Source organism: Etheostoma cragini, chromosome 3, assembly GCF_013103735.1.
Source record: "Etheostoma cragini isolate CJK2018 chromosome 3, CSU_Ecrag_1.0, whole genome shotgun sequence".
Lineage (NCBI taxonomy): Eukaryota > Metazoa > Chordata > Actinopteri > Perciformes > Percidae > Etheostoma > Etheostoma cragini.
In genome coordinates, this window is record NC_048409.1 from 20,928,680 (window position 1) to 20,947,209 (window position 18,530).

General features: G+C 37.8%; 2 protein-coding genes across 2 annotated transcripts in view; one reads left to right on the forward strand and one right to left on the reverse strand.

Annotated features, from left to right (window-relative positions):
* Nucleotides 1–14,631, reverse strand: part of LOC117942356 (von Willebrand factor A domain-containing protein 7-like) — a 14,885-nt gene extending 254 nt beyond the window's left edge. The window contains exons 1-16 of the mRNA XM_034867766.1: nucleotides 14,306–14,631; nucleotides 12,267–12,527; nucleotides 11,813–12,046; nucleotides 11,302–11,398; nucleotides 8,482–8,616; nucleotides 8,127–8,322; nucleotides 7,790–7,959; nucleotides 7,248–7,360; nucleotides 7,041–7,157; nucleotides 6,376–6,594; nucleotides 1,785–1,917; nucleotides 1,467–1,619; nucleotides 1,276–1,368; nucleotides 866–1,149; nucleotides 192–328; nucleotides 5–83 (exon numbers count right to left, since the gene is read on the reverse strand). Of these exons, the coding sequence (XP_034723657.1) occupies nucleotides 5–83; nucleotides 192–328; nucleotides 866–1,149; nucleotides 1,276–1,368; nucleotides 1,467–1,619; nucleotides 1,785–1,917; nucleotides 6,376–6,594; nucleotides 7,041–7,157; nucleotides 7,248–7,360; nucleotides 7,790–7,959; nucleotides 8,127–8,322; nucleotides 8,482–8,616; nucleotides 11,302–11,398; nucleotides 11,813–12,046; nucleotides 12,267–12,497 (2,391 nt within the window). The 5' untranslated portion in view covers nucleotides 12,498–12,527; nucleotides 14,306–14,631. The remainder of the gene's footprint in view (nucleotides 1–4; nucleotides 84–191; nucleotides 329–865; nucleotides 1,150–1,275; nucleotides 1,369–1,466; nucleotides 1,620–1,784; nucleotides 1,918–6,375; nucleotides 6,595–7,040; nucleotides 7,158–7,247; nucleotides 7,361–7,789; nucleotides 7,960–8,126; nucleotides 8,323–8,481; nucleotides 8,617–11,301; nucleotides 11,399–11,812; nucleotides 12,047–12,266; nucleotides 12,528–14,305) is intronic.
* A 2,727-nt stretch (nucleotides 14,632–17,358) lies between these two features.
* Nucleotides 17,359–18,066, forward strand: LOC117942564 (von Willebrand factor A domain-containing protein 5A-like). Its single transcript, XM_034868103.1, has 3 exons — nucleotides 17,359–17,558; nucleotides 17,788–17,913; nucleotides 18,015–18,066. The coding sequence occupies exons 1-3, from the start codon at nucleotides 17,364–17,366 to the stop codon at nucleotides 18,036–18,038; spliced, it is 345 nt and encodes a 114-aa protein (XP_034723994.1). The 5' UTR covers nucleotides 17,359–17,363; the 3' UTR covers nucleotides 18,039–18,066.
* The last annotated feature ends 464 nt before the right edge of the window (nucleotides 18,067–18,530 follow it).

Consider the following 18,530-nt stretch of genomic DNA (forward strand, 5'->3'; position numbering starts at 1 on the left):
TGACAGTAGCTCCTGACTGAGCTGTGGCAGGAGTGAGGAAGTCCACCTGACCGCGGAAAGACCCTTGTTCGTCAACATAGAACCTGAGAGACAGACATATTTTCCCTTAGGTCAAATTATATGCTTCACTACAACAGTCCTCAAAAGGTACAAAATTGTCTTTTCTTATATTAAATGAATACTTGCTCTACCTGTGAGGTCCTCTCTTGGGAAGATATCCACAGTCATCATCGGCACGCAGACTGAATGGTCGGGCAGGGCCATGGTTCAGGACGTCAAAGTCCACCATTGTGCTGTGACCAGGGACCAGGTGAGGGACCGACAGCACCTGAAGTGATAGAGACACACAAACTATGACATATTGTCACAACAACGATTTGAGGTACATCAATGTAAATTTAGATACATCAGAAAAAGTTGTAGGGAAAGATGGTAAAGCAAATGCCATGTATTGACATTTTTGAAAGTAAAGCCGAAAATGGAGCACAACCAGCAATTTGGCTGTTATAGTGCAATAATTGAGTTTTGTCCACTTCTCGGCAGCAGAGCAAGCTGTAAACATAACACCAACATACAGTATTTTGTTAGCAGAAGTGCATACATGAGTCTCCACTATCACCTGAGGAAATTATCTGGCCTTGTAGCTTCTAAATGGTCTTTGACTGTATCTTCATCTTTTAGTCGCTAACCTTTCTGTCTTCTGTTTGGTGCTGTGCAGGGAGTGCTTAGTGGGTTTATAACAGTTTTTTGCTGAAATCGGCTGCCTGTTGCATCTGGAAATGGCTAAACGGAAACAGTTAAGCTGTGGGCCATTAAATCAAAACAATTAGCTAAAAGACGCAGCCAATGTCTTGTTCAGTATTACCTGTATCTGAACGTAAGTGGACTGAACCATCTCCGAGGAAACCCTCTCCATCTTGTTTCCTCGGCTGTCTCGGCCTGTTAGTTGAACACAAAAGGGAACACTGGGAACAACCTCCACCCATCCCACCAGCTCCACTACAGAATAGGATGATGAAAAGGAGGACGAGTTCAGCGTAACTTGCTGGAGGCTCTCCCTATCAGCTCCCAGAAGTGTCACATGACTGAAAGATACCTCCTCATCCGGATCCAGGCCTGTCACAGCCAGCACCAGAAAGACAGGAACACCTGGGAAATCAAAAAAGGAACAATGCAGTTTTGCTAAATGGTAGGCACATTCCTGGTTGTAAGATCTACAGTACCGTACACTGTCACTGATATAATTATATAAGGGAAGAAATCGCAATATCTTACCTGCTACTGGACTACCCTCCACTCTGGCCAGACCTGGGTGTGTCTCATTTTGAACTGTTGCAAAGTAATACAGGAAATCTACACTGCTGTCACCTGGGGGTGCAGATCAAAAGACAAACAGTTGCCTCTTTTCTCAGTTCAAGTGCAGGTATATAAGAACTAATGTGTGTTACATGTTCTTTTTCTTTTACCTATCACATTGATTGTGAGGTGTCCATCATTTTTGGCTTGGAGTTTCCACTGGCCTGGCTGTATAGGAGAAAGCAGGCTGATGCGGTACAGACCCTTAAAGCGCTCCAATTTTGCCAGAGAGCCCTCCTCGCTCAGCAGAGACTGACTTTGTTCTAAAAAGGAGAGGAAGATTAACACTTGGTAGAATGTTTCTTTTATCAAGTGCAAAGAAGAATACTGGCACTGTAGGACTGTAAGAGAAAGTATGAATTGCAGTTAAGAAACAACAACTCATGCTTTAATATAGCTTCCGTCAAGTGCTTATATGTTTGCCATACCTGATGGACTCATAAGGATAAACTCTGTCAGGATGCCAGTAACATGTAGTGTGATGTTTTTGACTGAGCTGTCAACTCTGAAGAAATGGGAGGACATCAGCTCTTGGTCACTTTTCGCATGGAGGAGGGTCACCTGGGGAGGAAGAAGAAATATGTGCTTGGTATAGTAAGTGCCTATAATCAATATTTATATAATTAAAATGGTTCACAAAATGCAACTTGTGTGTAAAAAGGGTCTTTGACAGAGGCAAACACAGATAATGAATGAATGCATTATAGAGCATTTTAGTGTTTTTCAGCTCAGCGTTTAGTTTTTTTAGACCAGAGATTTACTGTTGTGCTCCACTGTCCCAGCTTTAAACCCAATTTTAACCTCTCTGTACACTACCTGCACAGCAGGTATGATTAACACAGCGTTGACATTTGGTTTGTACATATAACTCTGGGTTAGCTGTTTGAGTTGATTACATGATAATTATGATTTGATTGTTTTAAGTTATGGAGAAGGGATAAGACCAGATCTATTGTATATTGAGACAATATATTTACTGCATTATATTGTTATTACTTAACTAATACATGTTTGAAAATGAATTAATAAATCAAATCAACAATAAATACTGAAGTTGTCAACTAGCTGGTGAACATAGCATTTAGCAGCTAAAGAACAAGATATTTTAGAATTGGTGGAGACCAAAAACAGAGCCAAAAAGAAAAAGAATATTAGACTTACATTCATCAGGTGGACAGACACACAACTCTAAATTCATGTTAATGTTACTGTGTTTAAATATGCATCTGTCGAGCTGTAGTTTGCCATACCAACTTAATGGTGGTGAATGTATTTCCATTATTAGCTTGTTTCCACCAAAAAGTCAAAACAGTTTAAAACTGTTAAAACACTCATTCTTACAGATGCTCAGTGACAGGGACACTTACAATGGTTTGCAAAGATAATTCACAAGGAAGAAACATTATTTTTCATACTTTCCTTTTTTACTTTTTTTGTTGTCTTTTATAGAACAGTTTTCCCTCTTCACGTCACAAGCCAAATCTGTTGGTGACCATGATGTCTTCATTGCCTTAAAGCAACAAGTGACGGTGCGAACAACATGGTGTCCCAACAGGTGAAAGTACGAACAACATAGTGTCCCAACAGGTGACGGTAGGCTACTAACAACATAGTGTCCCAACAGGTGACGGTAGGCTAACAACATAGTGTCCCAACAGGTGCAAGCACGAACAACATAGTGTCCCAATAGTTGACGCTAGCCTACTAATTACATAGTGTCCCAACAGGAGACGGGTCAGCAAGGACAGCAGTGTGTCCAACAGTTGAGTGTCCCAACAGGACACGGTATGAACAACATAGGCTACTGTATAATAATAATAATAATAATAATAATATTAATAATGATAATAATAATAATAGTAATAATAGTAATAATAATAATATGTTGCAGTTTTACAAACTAGAAAGTTCGGTGATATTATATCCCAACACCACAAAAAGATTTCCTGTAATGAGATATGTTCACCAAGGCTGCCCTATTTCTCCATTCTTGTCCCTGCTGGTGGTTGAATTATTATCATTACATATTCAACATAATTCTATTATTAAAGGTTTATCTATTTTTGGTAAGGAAATTAGAGTAACTCAACTAGCGGATGATACAGCTCTCTTTTTGAGCGACAAACATCAGATTGAATATGCTATATCCATAACAGACCAATTTTCAGCTGCTTCGGGTTTAACACTTAACAAATCTAAATGTGAAATTTTATGTCTGTTAGACTGAAGAGGAAAATATACTTTGATATACTTGTTAAAAAATTTATAAAATATTTAGGTGTTCATATCTGCAAAGACTATATGGAACGTCAGCATCTTAATTTTTCATCCAAATTGAAGAAGACTAAAATAATACCGAACTTATGGTTTCAAAGAGGCATTTCTATTTTAGGAAGGGTTCTTTTGACTAAAGCAGAAGGGATTTCAAGATTTGTCTATCCTGCCCTCTCTCTCAATGTTCATGATTCAACTTGTAAAGACATAAATACCATGTTTACAAATTTCTTATGGAAAACAGACACCACCATTTAAAAAAAAAGCAGTGCTCTCTAGCTCCAAGGATGAAGGTGGATTTGAACTTTTAGACTTTTTGGACTTGAACTACACCTTAAAGGTGAAATGGTTGAAGGAATGTTAGAGAGCACCAGAGTCTGTGTGGTACTTTATTCCCAATAACGTCTTTAATAATGTAGGAGGTCTTACATTTTTGTTGAATTGTAACTACAATATTACAAGATTACCGTTAAAACTATCCCATTTTTATCAACAGGCTCTATTGGCATGTAAGCCATGTCATTCTCACAACTTTTCTCCACACAAAACTATCTTGGGGTATAATGACTGCATTGCTAAAAGGAACAAGTCACTGTATTTGCGAAATGGATTGATAGAGGTATTATCTTCATAAAGGATCTTTTTGATTGTAATGGCCAATTTTTAAACCATGAATCCTTTCTCAGAGAGAAGGCATTCCCGATAACGTTTAAAGAAAATAACTCAATCTTCAAATTTATCCCTAACGGCAGTTTAGAGTTAATGGAAAGTTCTAAAAAACAAATTGAAGTTCCTGACTTTAATTTTATTCTTCATATGAACGGTATAGATATTATGAGCAGGAATTGTACGAATAAACATATTAGAAAATGTTTTCTAAGTTTAAAGAAAACAACACCTTGTGGTAAATTATTTTGGAATTCTAATTTTAACAAAATTAACTGACATAGTGCGTGGCTTGTTCCTTTTAGATATTATATTTCAAATAAAGTGAGGGAGTTAAATTTGAAAATAATACATAAAATATACCCTACAAACTTGTTCATTTCAAATTTCATGCAGTCGGCAATTATTGTAGCTTTTGTAAAACCGAACTGGTTGTTTATTTTGTCTCACATGCTGGAAAAGTTTAGAAATTATATGATTTATAAAACATCAAATACAATTACACTAGAAGGGAAACATATTATTACATTGTTTGAATGTAAAGATACAAATTTAAATGATATTGTTAATCATTTTTTTTTACTGGGAACATTTCATGTTCATAAATCTAAGTTCTCCAATTCAAAACCCTGCTTTAAAATATTTCAAATTGAAGTTGACTTTTACTTTGAGTCGCTTAATTTAATAACAAATAAAGAAAGCTATATTTGTTTCTGATATATACTCAAAGATGTTTAATTAAGGATTTATATTGTAACACTTTATATTTCTTTACATGGCTGTCACATTTTTATTTCCTGTATGTTTTTTTTTTTAATTATTTTTTTTAAATTAATTTATTATTGACTTTATTATGACTACATTATCCATTTTGGGTTCCTGTTTATACTGTATTTGTGATGTCTGAAATTTTGTTACGTTATTTGTTAAATAAGTAAAAAATTGAAAAAACTTTAAACATATCAACTGTAAATTCAGTACTGTAAATAATGTAGATATTGAGTTTTAATGACTATACTTGATCTTTTACTTTAGACGATCTTAGTTTTAAACTAAACAACATGAATTTCTTAATCAAATGCTTTACAAACATTTTACAACAATGTCGTACTTCAATACAACTGTAAGGTACTTTTAATTGAGAATTTTCATTTTCTCCTACTTGCCTACTGTATGTTTTAATTATCTATTGGTATAGCTTTACTTGGCATATTCACATACATTATACAAAATATCATGAACGATCTATGACGTATTAAAGTAGATAAAGAGGAGACTTTATTGATCTGTTGGTGAAATTCACAAACTAGCTGCCAAGTCAAACTTCCGCTGTTAATTTAGTGAAAGTAACTCAAACTTAGCTTAACGCATTACAATTTAGAGACAGTAATATTGTAATATAACTAACAACTCAAAAATGACACTAACTGGTATATTAAATTTTGACAGTAACTTGTTAACACTGTTCATCTACAGGGTGACTGGCCTTTCTGCATTTGCTTTGCGGCTCTCTATCGGCTAAAACCGCACTATGTAAGTTTGCCATAATGGGTAGCGGATTTGTAGTTCAAATAAGACATAATGGGACAATTGTTACAATTTTTCCCGCTTCAGTCACCCTACAGGTTGGAAGCGGAAAAAAATCCCTACTGTTGTTTTAAGAACCCGTTAGATTTGGTTTACCTGTTTAAAGCTATAGTGCATAGTTTCTGTCTGCCAGGGATTCTAAGTAATGACAACAAGGCTGTCTGCGCTTCCACATGACAAAAGCCTCTTATGCCCCCACCCCTCCATCACGCGGTTGCTAGTAGCCAAGGAGGATGCAGAGGATCAAAGAACTTGATGGACTCTTCAGAAGAGATAATTATCTTCACTTGATTTTCTGTGCGCAATAGTCGCGTTTCTGAACATAGCCATACTGAGAAATACAAAGAGAGTTTTGTGGAGCTGAGTCTTAATTAGCTTTGAAGCAACTCATTTCGCAATTGCTTGAATTTAACAGGCATTAATTAATATAAAAAAGTACGCACTAAAGCTTTAACATGTTACTGATCAGCAATACAAATCTTACTGCTGTACCTTTTTAGCAGCTGTGTTATCCTCCACTATCGTAGAGACCCCACGGATGTCAGAGTTGGTGGTGAATATTGTCATTCCTCCTGACAGGGAGGACAGGGAAGCGTAGAGAGAGAAACGATCAGGGGACAAAGGTTCACTCCTTCTCCTGTTCCTCCTACTCCTCCTCTTCCTTTTGCTCTCTGATGTGCAGTTGGGGTCTTCAGTTAGGAGAAAAGTCACCTGTGGGAAAATCAGCCAATAACATGACCAATGTTTGAGCTATATATATATATATATATATATATATATATATATATATATATACAGTATATATATATATATATATATATATATATATATATATATATATATATATATATATATATATATGAGCACATATATATATATAAGACACAAGATGCGCTCATTAAGTCAATTATTTAATTAGTATCTAAAAAATGTTGTTAACTTCTTCTTAATTAAGAAACAATTTGCACATAAATTATTTCAATTGTCATTACAGGAAACATCTTGCGTGAGATGTTACATTCAAATGTTTTATTTACATGTAGGCTTTCCAGCTGAAAATCAGAAAATGTCCCCATAAATTCCAAATGCATGTGTGATACACTGAAGATATAGTATCTTTAATTAGAAAAGAATTATCTAAAATAATCAAACCTCACCTTGCTCTGTTTCTCAAGTGTAAGGGCCTTCACCACATCAAACAAATGGGCATCTTTAGGGGAGGCATCAGTGAATACAAAGATCTCTGACAGTGGTGGACTGTGAGTGAGCGCCAGCTAAAAAACACAGATAGGAAATTAGCTGCCATGTGTGCTTGTAATTTGCTTATTCTACATGTGTTCACAAGAAGGAACATTGAAATGTACCTGCACCGCAGAGAGGCACATCTCTGGTTCATCTCCTCCCCCCAGCGCCATCAGGTTCTCCATGTGCTGCATAAACTGGTTTGGGTCATCGGTCTCATACACTGGTCCTACCTCTGCAGAGTACAGAAGATATAAGTGATAGATAGCTCTTTCAGCGGAAATAACAGGAGATTGTATAAGCATGGTAACCATCACATTAAACTATTGAAGTGTAGAGTGAAGAGTTGATGCTTAATATAATTGCTAAGACAAAATTGAGAGGGCCTTACACACTAATTAAGGAAACAGTTCCATGTTTTGATTATTTTTTGGGCTTTTTTTAATTGATAGGACAGCAGTAGACAAAGTGGGAGAGCGAGGGGGACCATGGACAAAGGGCCGCAGGTTTGAATTGAACCCTGGCTACTGTGGTAAGGACTGGAGTGAGCTACCAAGGCGCCCCGGAATAGTTCAACATTTTGGAAAAACACTTATTTGCTGACGTTTGCTGAAAGTTAGATATGAAGTTTGTCTTGTCTTTTACGGCAGTGTTAGACCAGCACCTGGGTCATGGAAGGGCACAAGTAGAAAGGTGCCAGGCTGCCCAGTGCTGCCGGCTCGGCTCTGGATGATGGAGTGGGCCCTGTAGCGAGCCGCAGTGATCTCCTCAAACATGCTGCCTGTAGTGTCCATGACAAATACCAATGCAGGGTCCTGCTTCACACTGAAGAGCCTGTTTAAGGACGTTTAGATTGAAATAATTACATATTTTATACACTCAAAAGCTGATTATGCTGTAATGTTGCTTAACTGAAATACGCCAGGGTTGAATACAACAAATTAACCAATGAAGGTGAGCTCATTTGGGGAATTGCCTTTAAAACAGTTGTCAAAACCTACCTGAGAAAGGTTTTATGGCCCACTGTGTCTCTGATGTCTCTCAGTACACTCAGAGTGGCTTCAGTTGCCAAATTTGCAGCTTCCACATGGAGATAATGGTGAGGGGAGAAGAGAGGTGAGGTGCTGTCCTTGTTGATTCCCCCTTTAGCCCCTTTATAGCGACTACTGTCCAAAATACCTCCATGACTACATTTGCCTGAAAAAGAAGAGGTCAATGTATTTTATTCTTTATAGAGTGAGTTTGAAAAGCATAAAAACATTAAAGCATTCAACGAAAAAAAGCGTTTTAATTCATTAACTTATTCCGTTTTGGCAAGGCTGCAGCTGTTGGGGACTGAAGTCTTCTCGGACATACCTTGAGGTTTTGGAGGAGAAGTGCCGAAGTAGCCAGTGGTGAGCAACTGGGTGTCTTGCTGTCTGTTTGTCATTCTTGGCAGGAGGTTGTTTCGACAGGTGGCACTGAAGCACTCCATACAGGTAGGAGTGTCTACTGTGGAAAGAAAGGAAGAGGGGTGAGTTTAGTTTTGTTTGTGAGGCCCAATAAAGCTCCAAATCATTACGGCAGTGGAAACACAAATACTTGGCTGTTGTCTTTGTTTGGGTTTGGCGATTAAAGGCACTTTCTTACACATCAAGTTCACAATCTGAAACATTTTTAGCCCAAGAAGGACTGAAATAAAATGTGGTTTGAAGGTATTCATGAGATTGACTTCTCATCACTTTTCAGGTAATGGAAACGAATGGAATGTGGACATCAGTGGAGTCAGGAGCGTAGGGTGTGCGTGGGTAACAGAGGTGAGTGTTTGTGATGATTTAAACATTTTAATCAGGACTTTCTCCTTTCTGCCTCACCTTGACACAAATTCCTCAATAACGAAAGTTTTGAAATCATCACACACATGTTTTCCCCACCTGTTTCACAGATTACATCTTTTAAAGAATTTAGAAAGATTATCTGGGCAAAAAAAAATTCCCACCTGTTCTTAAGTCATAAGCACAGGAGAGGAATACAGTTTGGAACCCACTCAGAAAATTGATCACCAGAATTCTTTACTCTCACTTGCCTCTAGGGAACTGCTACAATTGGACTGCATCTAACAATTACTTTAATTTTCGTTATCAAAGAATCTGCTGAATTTTTTTCTTTATTAATCAATTAATTGTTTAGTGTAGCAAATAATGACCAAGGCATTCAGATACGTGTGCACTTTTGCTCAAAAATGGCTGAGATAATTCAATGATTATGAAAATCGTTGATGATTCATTTTCTGTAGTGACTACTACTTAAGCAAATACTGTAATACTTGCAGCTCTCACTCTTTTATTTTGAGCTGTTGTGCAAAATGTTTTGAATCATAAACTTTTGAAGCATATTGCTTATTTAAGGATATACTGTTTAGCCACATTACAGATTAGGCTACAAGTGTTGAACTTTCAAACCATCCCTCACTTTTCCACTAGTTGCTTTCAGTGTTCTCCACCCTCTACAAGCCACCTGCTTGCATACCTGTTTTCACCCATTACTAACATGCACTGTATTTATATAGTCATAGTTTCAATTGATTAGAAGCCAGAATATTTACATTGTTAAAGTTGTGGTTGTAGAACCAGTCAGATTGCTGCCTTTTCTGCCCTTCCTCTGAGCTCTAATCTTATTAGCTGCACGTCAGCCTGCCTCGCCTGTGTAAAAAATGTAGGACAAAGCCATTGCGCTAATTAATAACAAGCATCCAGAGGCACAACAAACCACAGATGAAGCCATCATCTGTGTTGATGTTTAGAATCAGGATATACTGCAACAGATACAAATGCCTGGTTTACGCCACAGTAAAATCTTAATAAACATATAATAGAAAGAAAACTGTACACGAACATACGACTGCAAATGTGGTACTGTTGGGGAAAAGCTCCTCTGCTCCCTTTGTGGAACAGTTTGTCTGAGGACAATTCACCTCTACAACAATATTAATAACAGTACACAAGCAGATATGCAATCGCATATAACATTTAGAAACCCTTGGTAACTTATGTTGTTAAGATATTCTAAATAATACCATCATAATATTCTCCTAAATGGTCAGTAACCCTTGATACTGAATACTCTCCTATAGTCTCCTATAATCTGCTGATTCTTTTCTTGATTAATCAAGTAATTGTTTAGTATAGGAAATGATGACCATAGCATTCAGATATTGTCACATTTCTGAAGCTGGAGAATGTGTGCACTTTTGCTAAAAAATGGCTAAGAAAATTAAATGATTTTGAAAATCATTGATGATTCATTTTCTGTAGTGACTACTACTTAAGCAAATACTATAATACTTGCAGCTCTCACTCTTTTATTTTGAGATGTTGTGCAAAGGGATTTGAGTCATAAACTTTTGAAGCATATTGCTTATTTAAGGATATACTGTTTAGCCACATTACAGATTAGGCTACAAGTGTTGAACTTTCAAACCATCCCTTACTTTCCCACTAGTTACTTTCAGTGTTCTCCACCCTCTACAAGCCACCTGCTTGCATACCTGTTTTACCGGTCATTAACATCTACTGTATTTATATAGTCATAGTTTCCATTGATTAGAAGTCAGAATGTTTACATTGTTAAAGTTGTGGTTGTAGAACCAGTCAGATTGCTGCCTGTTCTGCCCTTCCTCTGAGCTCTAATCTTATTAGCTGCACGTCAGCCTGCCTCGCCTGTGTAAAAAATGTAGGACAAAGCCATTACGCTAATTAATAACAAGCATCCAGAGGCACAACAAACCACAGATGAGGCCATCATCTGTGTTGATGTTGAGAATCATGATGTTCTGCAACAGATACAAATGCCTGGCTTACACCACAGTAAAAAGTCAAGAAGCATACAATAGAAAGAAAACTGAACAAGAACATATGACTCCAAATGTGGTACTGTTGGGGAAAAGCTCCTCTGCTCCCTTTATGGAACAGTTTGTCTGAGGACAATTCACCTCTACAACAATATTAATAACAATACACAAGCAGATATGCAATCACATATAACATTTAGAAACCCTTGGTAACACCAGCATAATATTCTCCTAAATGGTTAGTAACCCATGACACTGAATCCTCTCCTATAGCCCTGGGATCCCATTTTTAATGTGATGAAACTTTTTAATATGCTAGTGTAATCGCAGAAGAACTGAAGAATTACCTCCAGCAACAGGGATGGCGGGCTCCTCTGGGTGCAGCAGGTGGAGGTAAATGAAGCGCTGGCCCATCTCAACCCAGTTACTGTGGCTATAGAAGTCCTGGCATAACAGACATTTGAAAGAAAAGGCATTGCATTTTTGCCAGCACACACTGATTGGATTTTCATTGCAACATCTCAGCCAATGCAACATAAATTACATAAAAATTTGTATCCATGCAAACGTAATGTGAAAAGCCACATTTTCAAAATCCTCACTCGTGTTTTTGATCCTGTCGCACTCATCTTAAAGAAAATGCTTTCAAGAAAAGTGTTATAGCTGCATTGTTCTTAAATTGTAAAACAATATAATTAAGAAGTAAATGCAGCCTTTATTACCATTGCCTATAAAAAAATATGGTGGGCTAAAAGTTTATTGTCAATAATTAGCCTTTGTGGCCCCACAAAAGGGCAACAACTAGAAGCATGGTATAAACTTCCATGCATGAACTTCCTTAACAGTGCTGCTGTTTACCTGCAGGGAGTGAAATAGCTGGCCCAAGCTGTGACGAGCACTTTGGTATTCTTTGGCCCGTACTGAGAGCAGAGTCTGAGTCCAGATCTGCCGTAACATCCCAATGGCGCTGTCCACATGATCTGAATCAAAGTGGTACACTGGGTTGGACCTGGTGGAGCTCAGGAAGTCCATAGCCGCGTTGGACTTCACTACCTCTCCCACAGCTCTCCAGAAGCCACGGCCCAGTTTGGTCTGGGAGGGATACACACTGATTTTTATCATCATTCAAATGAGATGTAATGCTCAGCTATCACGATGTAATACGAACACTGATGGACAGCAAGTGTGACCTTTTTTTTAACAGTTTGGGTTTTCATACAATAAAGCTCTAATTAACCCCTTTGTGTAATGGTAAAAGTAAAAGTAGGTTTATAATACTGAATGTAAAGCCAATATCCTGACATCAGCTCACCTGTTCCTCTGCATGGTTTCCCTGGTGTTTCTTGGTGCCCCTCAGAGTCTCCAGGGTGACATTGACAATAGCCCGCTCTGTGATGTACTGGTGTGTGTGTGAGCCCCAGGACAGCGTTAACACGCGAGACCAAAAGTTGGGGAGGAAGCCCATGCAGGGTAAAGCCAGGAAGAGAAGGTAAGCGAGAAAAAAACCCACTTCCCAAAGTCTTCCTCTGCTTGGTTTTGTCATGCTTCAGAGATGGAGTGAGAAGGTAATGACCTACAAGCATAAAAATAAAAATCTGTGTATTTCTCAGTCAGCTGCAATACAAAATACACGGCTGCATCCAATTTGATTGCATTCAATAGGAATGGCCAATGGCATGTGCAAAATTTTAAATTCAAATGTAACTGCTAAGATTTGGTGAATTATTGATTATTGAAATCTTTTAGATCATCACAAAATATTTTGTTTTAATATGGTGACAAGCAATTGCCATGTTCACATACAGAGATAGTACTAATTTAGTGTTAAGTCACTGGACAACTGAAAAATGTAAGTTGAACATTGACTCTATTTCAGTATCCAACAACTCCTCACTCCTTAGCTTCAGATGCTTCATTATATTCATCAGCTATCTTTGTCTGGTCCCCGTTTCTACCAGCGCTGAGCAGTCACCTTATCCCAGCCCCTTTTTTGTTGTTGCTAAAAACAGCTGCTGAACGGTTAAAGTGAAACAGAAACCATGAAGTTGTGGACTGAAAAACCAAAACAATAAGCAAAAACATGCTAAAATGCTCGATTGAGCGGACGGGATGCTGCAAGGTTAGATGATATTAACCTATGGTTACATCATTACCAGCACCATCTGTCATATTACGCATATTTATTAATTATGTTACATTACATTCAACTACACTTAGCTGAGGCTTTCATCCAAAGCCACTTCCAATAAGTGCATTCAACCATGATGAAGGTAAGAACAGTAAGAATTACGTACCATATACAAACAAGTGCTTCAAATAAGCCAAACTACAAAGTGCAAAGAGTTTTTTTATCCATTGTTTGTATAAAAAAAATTGGTAAAGGCAGCTTCAATTTCTTATTATTTTCCATTTTTAGATCTTTTTTTATCCTATTTTATGCTGTATTTGTTTTTCCAAGCTGTAATTGTTGCACATTAGAAGACATGTTGGAAATGTGGTTATCTCAAACATGAAAACCCATCCAGCTGAGCTGAACAATCGTTACCAAATGAGTTCTTAATAAGGAGTCATGCAGAAAGTATTTTATGTTTGGGAAATGGATGGATCCAATTAATGGATCCAGTTACCCTTGTTCAGTGATGTTTTGTGCAAATTTGATCAGTTGGTGTTTGTGCTGGTCATCCATGTGTCTTTTTCTGTCATAACCCCCCCCCCCCGCAACACACACACACACAACCCCCCTAACTTCCTCTCACATTTTTGCCAGCCTTGTCTGTACAGAGTCTACTATTGTTCTTTGTCATCTTTATTCAGATACAATACATGGTTTTTGTTCTCATAGTCTGTGCTTTCACAAGGGGTAGAAAGAAACAAAGCATGAGGCCTTTAAACAACGGCTCCTTCTACCCTGCCAGCCCCCATTCAGCAAAGCAGTTTTAATTGATTGGCGTGGTCTCTTAAATTGAGAGGACAATGACTTCTCTTTTCACTCATTCTGCATTCTGCAATATCTAAAACTCACGCGCTGACTATTAATAGCATTTTTATTGTTTCAGAACTTGTGTACTGTAATTCACTTTAGGTACCTGCTCCAGCTCTTGATCTTAGATTACCCTTTAACACACTAGGCTTGTAAGTACAGTAAAATGTGTAGAGCTTATGTTCACAGCATTTTCCTCACAGTGCAATAATGTCAACTTCGTACTGTAGGAAAGTACATACATACTATTTTTTCACACCCAGACTTACGTGCAAAATCAGTGTATGTGTTGTTATTTCAATTAAATTAATCGGTAACTACAAACTTTGCTTAAAGATTTGCTTTCTGCGCAAAATAAAAAATATTCTCACCTTAGTTCATCAGCGTGGACTTCTTTTCCTTATATTTCGTTCAGATGCCACAGCTTTCAGCAGAGATGTTGCAGTCCTGTATGTGCAGAACACCACACATGTACGTGCAAAACACCACACCACTTCATATGATCACGTAGACTATTACCAAACCTGTCAGCGGTGGAAACAACGGAGTCTCACAGCATTTCTGTTTTTGTAACAAAACTATTATTGAGTCTTTTTGTCTGTCCTTGGGCTCTTGTTTCTTTCCAGCTCCTCAGTAGGAAAAATAAGAAGCAAGCTATGAGATGAAGCACTTGGAGAAGAGTCTGATGAAGTTAGTGTTAGCGTTTGGGGCACACCATGAGGCAGAAGACAACTCGTCATAGCTCCCCTACAGCCCGTGCCCCTCCTTGCCCCCCATTATTGCGCGGTGCATTGAATCACCACAATAGGGCCGCATATATTACCAGCCAGGGTGTTCAATTTAGGCCCACCCCAACCCCCCTGTCCTCCATCCATCACTCTCTCTTTTCCTCACAATTCCCAAAAACTGCTTTTAACAACTCTTAACACAACAACCCCTTCCTCTCTCCCTAGTTACACCCATTTCTGACGGCAATACGAAGAAGGGCATCAGTTGCCAGCCAACGCTAGGGACACTGTTGAACTTCAGTTTGTTGGATTGAACGTTGTAAAAGAAGAAGCAAATGATCGGGGTGTTTTTCAGCTTGGCTTTCTGGTGTTTCAGAGTTTGGTTCTTGTATTTTGGTATTATTGTGGTTTCTCTGGTCTTATTAGGTCAATGTGCTTCAAATATTTCATTTAGTTTTAGTTAGTTAGATTTAAAGAGAAACAAACAAAGAAGGTCTGCCAAGTTTTTGTATTCAACTGATGAGCAATTCATTATGTGAAAGAAGATCAGTGGGAGGCTTAGATTAGGTTAGTCAGTGCATGCTTCCTGCTCACTTGCAGTAATACTGTCGCAAGCTGGTTTTGCTGCAGACAGATTTTCATGATATAACCCACCACAATGCATGTACATAAGAGGCCTATTACTCTGATCAGCCAGAGGAGGCATTTCTGGCAGAAATCTCTGTAGAGCTATACTGGTGAAGCTGGTTATTATCTCTGATTTACTTCTCCAACATTTTTTATCTCTAAATTATTTCAATTTTAGGTGTGAAATAATGCTTAAGAAACTGTGCCTTAGAATCTGAGTGCTCCCTAGAGGTAATTGCGTGCTTCTGATTTCCAGAAGAAGACTACCAGATCATATTGTGATGACTAAAAATAGTATAACAAAATGAGAAAACAGGGCAGGTGCGTATCCTGTAGGCGTGGCTTTGGATCGACAGCGTGTAGGCTATCCCCTGGTCATCCCCAACCAGAAACTCTTATTTGTGAAATAATTTGGAATTCAGTAGGGTTTTTCAGTTTTTGTCCTATATTCCCTTAAATGTAATTGATATTTGGGGAACTCTAAAGTGAATTAGTGAGTTGCAACTCTGGATTACCAAACAGACCGAAGGTCAAAGACTGTTGAATCTGGTCAGGGTCATGGGAGCGTACAGGTGGAGCAAACCAGGATCAGACACAGAGTAGCTCAGGGCAACAAGATGCAGCATCAAAATTACCGCACAGCCCAATTTAATGTTAAGTTAGTTAGTTAGTTAGTTAAAACTATTTATAGATTTGATCAGAGTCATAAACCTATTTGTTTTGCTATTGTAATTGTGACATATTTTTGTTACAAAATGAAGAATGTGGACATGACGCATGCAGTGATGAAGGTATGTTTTTTTTCAGTGCTACAAAGATTTGACAACATGTGTGGATTATTTTTCTACAGTCTGATGCTGGCGCTTTCTTAAGAATAAACGTGTTGTCCTTTTCTTAAATATCCTTACCCAGGGAGGCCGTAACAATAGATACTTAATGTAGAAACAGCAGACCATTTGTTTCAACGACCTGCCTACATACTGTAGAATTTGAATGTTTTCCAATAGTGTCCTACACTTCCTACTGTTATGGTGCCCATAATGCAAAATGTATTAGTGTCTTTCTCTTACAAAGCCTGGCTAACTGCCTGCAGTCATTAATTACTTAAAATCGTCATGGGGTCTAAAATGGGGTCCGTCACAAAACAGAAGTGTAACATGTGCGTACACCACTTCCCATGCAGAGGTTGTGATAAGGGCCTCACGTGTCACTTTGTCATCCCAAAGTAGATAAAAACAACAGAGAAACAAGAGTTGAGCGGACACAAAACCTAGCAATTTAGCTTTATTTACCCCGCTGTGTTGAGCCACTTTAACCCATTTGGATTTTGATTAATGTACACCAACTATGAGTCGTTTAACAATAATAATAATAATGCAGAGATGTCAGAGTGAGTGATATTACAAAAATATCTGTCTTTGAATGCCAATCTAATCATTTTAATCTTTCATATCAAGGAGTAAATCTTTAACAGACATGTACTGTATTTGATCTTTTTTCTTTTCTTTTTAAAAACAAAGAAACAATGAAAAAAATACGTATTGAAATATCCCTTTTAGTGTTTTTGTACAACTCTGATATACATTTCTCGTAACAATTTATTGATTTAATATGTTTTTTTGTGTTTTTTTTAGTCAAGCCAGATTGACACATATATGTTTTATGTATTGCAAATGTATGTTGCTTTGCATTGCATGACTAGGAGAAAGTCAAAGCCATATGCAAACGTGCAAGCAAAATGATTCGGACAAATAAAGTACAGAACATGGATGCAAACCTGAAATAACACTGGCTGTGGTTAGTCGATCCAATGGTCTCATCTGCAATATGGTATCAAATACGATACAATTACAAATAAACCCTACCAATGGAAGCATATACTGAGATTAATTTATGTTTGCACTTTCTTTGATTTATTTCCTTAAACTTATCTGATGAGGAGGTTGAAGATGCCCAGACATGGCGTGTTTTTTTTTAGCTTAGTGTGGAGTTTTTTCTGTCTGCATGTTGCTAAAATCATTTAATGTAGTTTAAACGTTGTTCTTTTCACTTTATTCTTTCAGACATTACAGATATGTTGTATTTACTCTTTATTTTAGATCACCCCACACTTAACTGTACAAGCAGTGCGCACCAACTGACATCCAGAGAAGATTTGCTGCAGCTGGTCTCCCTCCAGAAAGCGTCTGGCAGCTGGCTGCTGGATCCAGCTCTGGCTGCTGCACTGGGAAAGACCAGCAAGGAGGTTAAGAACACAAAACCGTCAGCAGTGAGTCACTGTCAACATCACAAATTAAAAATGTGACTTATTTTAAAAGAAATTTCGTGACGTGGTTTGTAATGACAAGCTAACATACACATAGTCAATGGAAATTAGTCTGAAAGTATTTTTGTTGAAACTGTGCTGTCACATTTTAACCTGTAATTCTGCTTCCCCTTTGTTTTCTTTGATCATAGTTTCTTCTCAACGTATGTTTTTCTTTGCTTTGGTGAATTAGGTGAAACATGGAGTGTGGGCCACCATTCTGGCTCTGATCTGGCTCCATGGTTTCAAGATGGATGCCCAGGAGGAGTGGAAGCTTCTGGTTATGAAGGCTGTGTCATGGCTCCATGCCCAGAATGGTAATAACCAGAACAATAAGTCATATTCTGTCATTTAAGTGTGTGCTGATTAAAATCAGAAATTCGGTCTTCTCTTCTGATGACTTGCTTTGTGTTTTTTTCAGTGCCAGAGTGTGTGGAAGCTTGAAATGCTCAGCTAGGTTACAGTGTGCAGAAAGACGCCTTGGACTCTGAAGTGCACAGAAGCAGATTTGTCAATATTGCACTTTACTCTTTGCACTATTTACATTTTTTGTTGCCCAACTCCAAGAGATGTACCAACATGAAGAAAGGTATTGTACCTCATTATCCTCACTATAATCTATACACACAACGTTCCACTTCTTACTCTTTCTTCTGTGATATTAAACATGTCCTGTTGTTGTTCATCGATTATAACGCCTCTTCAACTTCTCTCTTTCAATATATTTATTCTAAATAATAATAATAATAATCGAGTACACACACACACACACACACACACACACACACACACACACACACACACACACACACGATATTTTTTCATGGATCAATCTCACAAGTAGGCTATGACTCAGCAGTTCCAGCTGTGAAGTGTCTACTCCATTGATAGATAAAAAGGTCTACAGTAGTGAAGTATTCTTGATTTGGTTGGCGA

Coding starts and splice junctions, on each gene's coding strand:
- LOC117942564 (XM_034868103.1), top strand. CDS start 17,364: ATGTTGTATTTACTCTTTATTTTAGATCACCCCACACTTAACTGTACA. Junction 17,559..17,787: donor AGAACACAAAACCGTCAGCA/GTGAGTCACTGT, acceptor TTGGTGAATTAG/GTGAAACATGGAGTGTGGGC. Junction 17,914..18,014: donor GGCTCCATGCCCAGAATGGT/AATAACCAGAAC, acceptor GTGTTTTTTTCA/GTGCCAGAGTGTGTGGAAGC.